Source organism: Hydra viridissima, unplaced genomic scaffold, assembly GCF_058129835.1.
Source record: "Hydra viridissima isolate aposymbiotic clone 2 unplaced genomic scaffold, HvirCarnegie_v1 scaffold_124, whole genome shotgun sequence".
Taxonomy (NCBI): Eukaryota; Metazoa; Cnidaria; class Hydrozoa; order Anthoathecata; family Hydridae; genus Hydra; species Hydra viridissima.
Genome location: NW_028324389.1, coordinates 1 through 10,177, shown reverse-complemented (window position 1 = coordinate 10,177; position 10,177 = coordinate 1). Strand labels below are relative to the sequence as shown.

The 10,177-nt window shown below is 32.3% G+C and overlaps 1 protein-coding gene across 1 annotated transcript; it reads right to left on the bottom strand.

Annotated features, from left to right (window-relative positions):
• Positions 1–9,093: 9,093 nt before the first annotated feature.
• LOC149875873 (uncharacterized) lies at positions 9,094–9,989 on the bottom strand. Its single transcript, XM_090076100.1, has 3 exons — positions 9,907–9,989; positions 9,591–9,647; positions 9,094–9,432 (listed from the first exon to the last, which is right to left on the bottom strand). Exons 1-3 carry the CDS (start codon positions 9,932–9,934, stop codon positions 9,113–9,115), a joined length of 405 nt encoding a protein of 134 aa, XP_089932226.1. The 5' UTR covers positions 9,935–9,989; the 3' UTR covers positions 9,094–9,112.
• Positions 9,990–10,177: the final 188 nt, after the last annotated feature.

The following is a 10,177-nucleotide window of genomic DNA, read 5'->3' as shown; positions in this document are numbered from 1 at the left end:
AAAAAAACTGTTTACCTTGATGCCAGACTCGCAGAGATGTTGTCGCTCGTTGCTATCGACTGCGAACAGCTTTGTTGTTTTTCGAAGTGCCTCTTCATTCTACTTATAGCCGAAGTTTTGGCTTCGAAAAAAAATACGAACGTCGTTAAGCTCAACGAGCTGCTTTAATTGTTGTTCGTGCGAAAACGAAATGCTTAAAACGGATAAAAGTGTTGGCGTAATTACACTTTTCGACCGCGATGCAGTTTGTCAACTCTAGCGTACTTTTTTGGCTCGTGGAGCAAAAGCCTCATGATAATAGCAAAGGCTTAAAATGTCTTAACATGTCAGCAAAGGCTTAATATGCTTAATAAACTGTGGTTAAGCTTTTGCGGTGCAGTTCATTTACAACTTAATTTGCAACTTGCTGGCACAAGCAAACGTTTATGACTTCTCGTTTAAGACAGTTGAGCGAAATCAGTCGACTCACTCATTCTCCCTTTTCTGTTTTGTTTTTGTTTTGTTTTTTTGTTTTTGTTTTTGTTTTTGTTTGTTTTTTTTTTTTCTTTGTTTGTCTTTTGTTTAAAATGTAAAAAACTCGAAAGGAAAGTTGTTGCTTTGTTTGCTTATTGAAAGTTTTCGCCAGTTGCAAGACTTAGTTTTGTTTTTGTTTACTTATTAAAATATCGAGGAAAATATTTGAGGACATCGCATTCTAATGGTGCCTTTATAACAACATCTAACGATTTAACGTTTAATGTTGTGCTCAAAAAAAAAATTCCTTTTATATCTCTCAATGGTCTCCAACGATAAAACTGCCGACCAATCGCAACGATTAAACAGCCAACCAATGGCAGCTCAATGGTCTCCAAACAAGAGACTGCCGACCAATGGCAGCTCAGTGGTTTGAGAAGTGAGATCATTCGATTTCCTTTTATTATCTCCAGTTTGAACTAGTGCTTGGCTTGTGGTGCAGAAACTAAAACTTCCCGTTTTTGTATTTTGTTTTGAATTTCTTTGCTTTGAGCTTTTTAATCGATCGATAGCTTTAGGAGAAAAGAAGAAACCCCTCTGACGAAGTCTTGGCTTTTTTAAAAACGCTCAAATTTTGGCAAACAAATCTCATACGAAACGCTACTTTGATGTCAAGCTTTCGTTACTCCCTACTCCCTTCTAGCGGAGGGCGGCAAAAAGGTGTTGCATCCTAGAGCTAAAAGTGAGGAGGGAAGCAAGTTTTTTTTTCGTTTTGTTTGCTTTTTTATGTTTTTTGTTTTTTTGAGGGGGGAGAGTTAGAGGGTAAGGGGGTTAGGATTAGAGGGGGTTGGGGTTACGGTTTGGAAACCTGGGGACGAGGATATCAAGCAGGAGTTTAGTGTTAAGGTTAAAGGGCCCACGAGGGGCGTCCTTCAATTGTAAAATGCCTTTAGACGCACGTGTCTAGTCGTCTCGTTGCATCGACCTAGAGGAGTTTTCTGATAGATCTTGCGCTTTGGGCTCAGTTAATCGGTCTGTATCCATTGTAAACACGGTGTCTGCCGTTAGAAAATCGTTAACCAGGCGTTTGTGAGCTTTAACAACCATCCCTTTGAGTTTAAAACGAACGTTTCTTCAAAAGCCACTCGAGATGGAGGTACTCACGGAGGTTTGTTACGGTAACAACCCTGTGGTTTGCCATCTTCTTTCTTTCCGCAGCGTCGCAAACGCATCGGCCGGTCTCTTAGGTGACGAAAAAACGTCTGATCTCTCGACTGGAATGCTTAACGTACTAAGATTAGTAGAGTTAGTACTAAGAGTTGCATCTGGCCGCCGTAATTTTCTTCGATGATGTCTTGAAAATTTCGTGACGTCGTTTTCAAACCTCTAGGGTCGATTTTAACCTTCGACCTTAAAGTCGATTTTAGCCTTCGGTGTGGCTCTGTACAACTTTTGCGGTGAAAAAGCTTGCGCGGAGTCTACAGTTGTATTTAGCCGACAGACGCTGGCAACGCAGAAACAGAATGACTCTTGGGCGGCGCAAACCGAGCGTTCAGCAAATTTCTAGCATTTTACGTCAAAGCGGACAATCTGCACGACAAATAAAGCTAACTTTCTCGTTGCAACAGTTAGTCACTGGATCGTTGGACGAGTGTGTACAGCTGTTTTGCGTCGAAAGCCGACCGGTGGTCGGATGCGACTCTTCTTTTCATTCGAAAATCAGAACCTGGCCATCAGTCGTGTATCACCATCGAATGCTTAATGTAGTGATTTCTCGAAACGACAAAAGCTTGTAAAACAAACAGCTTCGCTGTACTGTTGCCTAATATGTTAACGGATGGCCAGGAACAACCTTGGTCTGTAATGAATGAGTTCGTTTTTCCATTCGAGGCACTAATTACTGCATACTGCAGTTTTAAAAGTCACCTAAAGTATAAGCTCATCTCTCCATTCAAGAAAAACAAGCATCAGAGTTTCGGAAAGTTTGCATGCACGACACCACCATCGATGATACTTAAACAAACAGAAAATGAATTGCAAAACAGAACCACTGAATTGCAAAACATAACAACGGACAGCTTGTAAAATGCATGGTGATGAGCTTCTTCAATCCAATCAAGGAACCAAGCATCACAGTTTCGGCAATGGTGCATGTGCAAATCAGCAAACTGTGATACTTAATCAAACAACTTCACTGTTTTGCTTAGTTTAAGAACGGATGGCTAAGAACAACCTCGTTAGTGAGTATGAAGTCATCTCTTCATTCCAGGAATTAATAATAATCAGAGTTTTAGAAGTCTCTTACGTGCGATACTACTATCAACGGTACTTAATCAAACAGCCTCTCAGAATGGCCTAGTTTGAGAACGGAAGGCTAGGAACAACCTTAGTAGTGAGTCATCAGTTCAACTTTTCATTCAAGGAATTAAGCATCTAAAATCTGAAAAATAAAAAGAAGAGCTCTTTGTTAGAAGTTCTTATTTTTATTTTTCCTCAACTTCTATTTCTTTTCTTTTTTTACTTTTTTTTTTTTAATGATAGTTTTTTTTTTTTTTATCTATTTTGTTCGTTTAAATTAATACAACAGGCGTTTTAGGTCGTTTCTGTAACATTATTTAACACTTTAAATTGTAATAAATATTTGAACAGAAGAAAATCCCTTTCGTAACGTTAAAATGTCATAAGAACATTTCATCTTTACCAAATACGCTTGTAAAAATAGTTTCACTTTTAAAGTTTGTTGTATATGTCTTTTAATTTAGTGAATCGCAATTTGGATTTTCTTAGGCGCACATCTACTTTAGTTGCTTTTTCTTAAAGAAAGGTCACCAGAGTTTTCTTACACAGCCCCTGCAGCATAATCTTTAACAAAATACTCTTTTGAAAAGTTTTACATTGAAATAAACAAAAGCCATTTGCGTAAGTAGAGATAACTTAGAGAATAAAAAGTGCATAAACGCCTCGCTACTTTGATGAAGAAGAAACGGATGACTAAATGCAACTTTTTAATTTCGTGTGCTATCTCTTTCGATTAAGGTACTTTTTGAATATTTTTTCAAAGAAATGTTAGCGTAGTTTTCCTTTTTTAAATTTAAATCATGTTTAAAGGTAGTTTTTGAATGTTTTTTCAAAGAAATGTTAGCGTAGTTTTCATCTATTAAATTTAAATCATGTTTAAAGGTAGTTTTTGAATGTTTTTTCAAAGAAATGTTAGCGTAGTTTTCATCTATTAAATCTAAATCATGTTTAAAGGTAGTTTTCGAATATTTTTTCAAAGAATTGTTAGCGTAGTTTTCCTCTTTTAGATCTAGCTTATGTTTAAGGTAGTTTTTGAGTATTTTTTCAAAGAAAAGTTAGCGTAGTTTTCCTCTTTTAGATCTAGCTTATGTTTAAGGTAGTTTTTGAGTATTTTTTCAAAGAAAAGTTAGCGTAGTTTTCCTCTTTTAGATCTAGCTTATGTTTAAGGTAGTTTTTAAATATTTTTTTAAAGAAAAGTTAGCATAGTTTTCCTCTTTTGGATATAGCTTATGTTTAAGGTAGTTTTTAAATATTTTTTTTAAAGAAAAGTTAGCGTAGTTTTCCTCCTTTAGATCTAGCTTATAATTCAGGTAGTTTTTGAATATTTTTTCAAATAAAAATTAGCAAAGTATAGTTTATTTAGCATGACATCACAAAATACTAAACTCAAAAAGGCAAGATAAAGTATAAGATAAACGTAAAATAAGATATAGATGAAACAAATGTTAGGCTGCATAAAATCAAAAACTGCATTGCCTATCATAAACACAAATGTCTAGTGAGAGCTTTTAAAGGTCGTTCTTTTCGTCTTTTAATTTGGTGAATCGCGATTTGAATTTTCTAAGGCGCACATGTCTTTCAGTTGCTTTTTTCTTAAGGAAAGGTCGCCAGAGTTTTTTTACGCAGCTCCTGCAGCATAATCTTTAACAAAATACTCTTTTGTATATCATTACATAGAAATAAACAAAAACCATATGCGTAAACAGAGATAAATTAGAACGCAAAAGTGCATAAAAAGCCTCGCTACTTTGCTATAGAAGAAGTGGATGACTAGATACAACTTTGTAAATTCGTGCACTACCTCAATGGATTAAGGTATTTTTCGAAAGTTTTTTAAAAGCATAAATAGCGTAGTCTTCCTCTTTTAAATCTAGCTTATGTCTAAGGCAGTTTTTGAATAGATTTTCAAAGAAAGGTTAGCGTACTTTTCCACTTTTAAGTTTAGCTTATGTAGCTTGACAAAACAACACACAAAAAGACAAGATAAAGTATCAGATAAACGTAAAATAAAATATAAATGAAACTAAAGTTAGGCTGCATAAAAAACAAACAACTTAATAATCTACTAGACATGTTTAAGTTGAATTAAGTAAAGTCCTTTGCGCAAATTTGGGTAAATAAGAGAGTAAAAATCCATAAAAAGAAGAAGTGGATGAGTAGATACAATTTTTTAAATTTGTGTGCTATCTCTATTGAATAAGGTAGTTTTCGAGAGTTTTTTCAAAGCAAAATTAGCGTAGTGTTCCTCTTTTAAATCTAGATTATCTCAAAAATAGATTTCGAATAGTTTTTCAAAGAAAGGTTAGCGCAGCTTTCCTCTTTTAACATTAGCTTATGTAGCTTGACATCACAGAACACAAAAAGATAAAATAAAATATAAGACAAACGTAAAATGAAAAATAGATGTAGCTAAAGTTAGGCAGCATAAAAAACCAACAACATAATAATCTACTAGGCATGTTTAAATTGAATTAAATAAAATCCTTTGCGCAAAAATAGGTATGTTAGAGAGTAAAAGCGCATAGAAAGCCTCGCTACTTTGCTGTGAAAGAAGTGGATGACTAGATACAACTTTTTAAAATCCTGTGCTATCTCTATCGATTAAGGTAGTTTTCGAAAGATTTTTCAAAGCAAAAATAGCGTAGTCTTTCTCTTTTAAATCTAGATTATGTCTAAGGTAGTTTTTGAACAGCTTTTCAAAGAAAGGTTAGCGTAGCTTTCCTCTTTTAAGTTTAGCTTATGTAGCTTGACATCACAAAACACAAAATTCAAAAAGACAAAATAAAATATAAGATAAACGTAAAATAAAATATAGATGAAGCTAAAGTTAGACTGCATAAAAAAACAACAACGTAATAACCTACTAGAATCTAATAAAACCCTATGCACAAATGTAGGTATGTTAGAGAGTAAAAGTGCATAAAAAGCCTCGCTACTTTGTTTAAGGTAGTTTTTGAATAGTTTTTCAAAGAAAGCTTAGCGTAGTTTTCCTCTTTAAAGTTTGGCTTATGTAGCTTGACATCACAAAACACAAAACACTAAAAGGAAAGGTAATATAAAAGTTAATCGTAAAATAAAATGTAGGTGAAATAAATGTTAGGCTGCATAAAAGAAAAAAAAATCGTAACATAATAATCTTCTATATATGTTTGGATTGAATTAAATGAATTCCTTTGCGTAAATATAAGCAAACTAGTGAGAAAAAGTGCATAAAGAGCCTCGCTACTTTGCTGCAGAAGTAGTGGATGACTATATGCAATTTTTTAAAATCGTGTGCTATCTCTATCGATTAAGGTAGTTTTCGAAAGTTTTTTCAAAGTAAAAATAGTGTAGTTTTCCTCTTTTAAATCTAGCTTTTGTCTAGGGTAGTTTATGAATAGATTTTCAAAGAAAGGTTAGCGTAGCATTCCACTTTTAAGTTTAGCTTAAGTTGCTTGGCATCACAAAACTCAAAACTCAAAAAGAAAAGATAAAATATATGATAAACCTAAAACATAATATAGATGAAACTAAAGTTAGGCTGCATAAAAAACCAACAACATAATAATCTACTAGGCATGTTTAAATTGAATTAAATAAAATCCTTTGCGCAAATGTAGGTATGTTAGAGAGTAAAAGTGCATGAAAAGCCTCGCTACTTTGTTAAAGGTAGTTTTTGAATAGTTTTTCAAAGCAAGTTTAGCGTAGTTTTCCTCTTTTATGTTTAGACTATGTAGCTTGACATCACAGAACACAAAGCTCAAAAAGGCAAGATAAAATATAAGTTAATCGTAAAATATAGATGTAACAAAGTTTAGACTGCATAAAAAACCAACAACATAATAATCTACTAGGCATGTTTAAGTTGAATTAAATAATGTCCTTTGCGCAAATATAGGAAAGTTAGAGTAAAAATCCATAAAAAGCCTCGATACTTTGCTGAAGAAGAAGATGACTATATGCAACTTTTTAAAATTGTGAGCTATCTATATCGATTTAGGTCCTTTTTGAGTACTTTTTCAAAGAAAAGTTAGCGCAGTTTTCCCCTTTTAAGATTAGATTATGAAGCTTGACATAACAAAACACAAAACTAACAAAGGCAAGATAAAATATAAGGTAAACGCAATATAATGTATAGATGAAACTAAAAGTTAGGCTGCATAAAACAAACGGGTAACAATACTCTTCTATGTATGTTTACATTGAGTTAAATAAAATCCTTTGCGCAAATATAGGTATGTTAGAGAATAAAAGTGCATAAAAAGCCTCAGTACTTTGCTGTAGAAGAAGTGGATGAGTAGATACAATTTTTTAAATTTGTGTGCTATCTCTATCGAATAAGTTAGTTTTCGAGAGTTTTTTCAAAGCAAAATTAGCGTAGTGTTCCTCTTTTAAATCTAGATTATCTCAAAAATAGATTTCGAATAGTTTTTCAAAGAAAGGTTAGCGCAGCTTTCCTCTTTTAACATTAGCTTATGTAGCTTGACATCACAGAACACAAAAAGATAAAATAAAATATAAGACAAACGTAAAATGAAAAATAGATGTAGCTAAAGTTAGGCTGCATAAAAAACCAACAACATAATAATCTACTAGGCATGTTTAAATTGAATTAAATAAAATCCTTTGCGCAAAAATAGGTATGTTAGAGAGTAAAAGCGCATAAAAAGCCTCGCTACTTTGTTAAAGGTAGTTTTTGAATAGTTTTTCAAAGACAGGTTAGCGTAAATTTCCTCTTTAAAGTTTAGCTTATGTAGCTTGACATCACAAAATATAAAACTCAAAAAGACAAGATAAAATATAAGATAAACGCAAAATAAAATATAGATGAAACTAAAGTTAGGCTGCATACAAAACCAACAACATAATATTCTACTAGTTATGTTTAAATTGAATTAAATAAAATCCTTTACGCAAATATAGGTAAGTTAGAGAGTAAAAGTGCATAAAAAGCTTTACTTTGCTGAAGAAGAAGATGAATAGATGCAACTTTTTAAATTCGTGAGCTATCTCTATCGGTGTAAGGTAGTTTTTGAACAATTTTTCAAAGAAAAGTTAGCCTAGTTTTCTTCTTTTAAGTTTAAATTATGTAGCTTGACATCACAAAATACAAAACTCAAAAAGACAAGATAAAATATAAGATAAACGCAAAATAAAATATAGATGAAACTAAAGTTAGGCTGCATACAAAACCAACAACATAATATTCTACTAGAAAAGTTAGCCTAGTTTCCTTCTTTTAAGTTTAGATTATGTAGCTTGACATCACAAAACACAAAAAGGCAAGATAAAATACAAGGTAAACGTAAAATAAAATAGAAGTCAAACAAAAGTTAGGTTGCATAAATACAAAAACTGCATTGCCAAAAATAGAATTTGTTGTCTAGAAAGACCTTTTAAACTTTGTTTCTTTCGTTTTTTGACTTAGTGAATCGCGATCTGGTTTTTCTTAGGCGCGCTTGTTTCTTAGTTGTTTTTTTTGTAAAGAAACTTTATTCAGACGTTTTTTTTTACGCAACTCCTTTAACATTATTTTTAACAAAGTATTCTTTTATACGTGTTTACATTGAAATAAAACCCTTTGCGTAAATAGAGATAAATTAGAGAGCAAAAGTACATAAAAAGCCTCGCTACTTTGCAGAAGAAGAATTGGATGGCAAGATTCGTGTGCTTTCTCTTTCGTTTAAGGTACTTCTTGAATATTTTTTCAAAGAAAAGTTAGCGTAGTTTTCCCCTTTTAAGTTTAGCTTACGCAGCTTGACATCACAAAACGCAAAAACCAATAAGGCATGATAAAATACAAGATAAACGTAAAATAAAATAGAAGTGAAACAAAAGTTAGACTGCATAAAAACAAAAAAAAAAAAAAAAAAACATAATATACTTCTATGTATGTTTACATTGAACTAAATAAAATCCTTTGTGTAAAGATATGAAAAAATAGAGAGTAAGAGTTCATAAAAAATCGCTATTTTGCTGAAGAAGAAATGGATGTCTAGATCTTTTAAAATAAGGAACTTTTTGATTTCTTTTTCCGAAAAATGGTTGGAGCAGTTTTCCTTTTTTAAATTTCACTTATGCAGTTTAACATCACAGGAAATATTATTTTGCTTTTTAACAAACTCTTAAAAACATCAGAAGTAATTCTAAATGCAACTCTATTAAAAGTTTTCACAGAATAACAAAACGACTTCTTTTTTTTTTTTTTAAAGATAAAAAAAAGTTTGAACTATCTTTAAATAAGAAATGTGAGAACAGTTTAACAGAACTTCTTGTTTATTATGTCTTTAGCGAAACAGATAAAAATATTTGCAAAAGCATAGATAAAACAAACTACACAAAAGGCCCATCTTTATTGCCAAACTGAACAAACTTATCTAAACTACATAAATGGTTTCACGATATTGCCATATTGAACAAACTTTTCTAAACTACCCTCTTTTTGAATTTTTAGCTTCATGTTTTTAATTTTGTCTTTAATATGGCTTTGGTAGGAGTACTTTTGCAAGACATGAATGAGCTTGTCACTGCTATGATTTGCCAAGATGCCAAGGTAATCTTTGTACGAGCAACTTGAGCTTACATCTGTAAACACGTCTTGCAAGATGTATGCCAACACCAAAGCTGCACATCGTGGAAAACTTCTGGTGTTGAACCATTCGTTGTGGCCAGGGCAAGCATTCAGCTCTTCAACTATTTCATCTAAAATTTTACAAACTCAAGTCATAACACAAAGTGATTAAATCAAATATTCATTTGGTTCTGAAGTAAGACAAGATTTATTCTGTTTTTTTATTTATTTTTTTTTTGTTGACCTTATTGTTTGCACTGATAGCAATAACTGGTTTTTGAAAGATTACCTAAATGGCATTGGCTAACTTCTGCTTTGTTTTCCTTTGTTCTTGGCTGAGTTGATCCTGAAATAAAATAAAACCATGTTCATTTTTCTAATTCATAAAAACCATCAACAGTTTCTAAGTGTTAGAGATGATAACAAGCTGTGCATGATTTCTAACGGTGATGTTTCTAACTTCATCATTAGAAATCGGGTAGACACAACTTTCTAAAAGTGCACTTAGCAATGATGGCTAGTTTTTGTTAACAGTTAACCATCTGAAATTGTGCAAGAAGAGGTTTGTGTTTATATATCTTTGTATAAATTAGGTTTTACATTACCGATGAGTTCTTGAGTGAAAGATGGCATTTCCAACTTGATTTTTTTTCTTCTTGGATCTTTTACTTCTAAAACATAATCAGTTTTAGTATCATTCACTTGTATAAACATTTAAGCAATCACAGAATTAGTCCTGCAACAAATACATACACACTTCTGTGTTGTTTTTTTGTTTTGTTTTGTTTTTTTTACAGCTCTAACAATAACAATAGGGCAAGGAGTTGATTTGGGCATTTTCATTTTTTGAAAGCGTGTTGAGATTTGCATAAAAAT

Excerpts from the sequence above, each read along its gene's own strand:
- LOC149875873 (XM_090076100.1), bottom strand. The coding sequence starts at position 9,934 with ATGCCATCTTTCACTCAAGAACTCATCG. Across the intron at positions 9,648-9,906 it reads TTTCACTCAAGAACTCATCG|GATCAACTCAGCCAAGAACA; the intron begins GTAATGTAAAAC and ends ATTTTATTTCAG. Across the intron at positions 9,433-9,590 it reads AGTTAGCCAATGCCATTTAG|ATGAAATAGTTGAAGAGCTG; the intron begins GTAATCTTTCAA and ends GTAAAATTTTAG.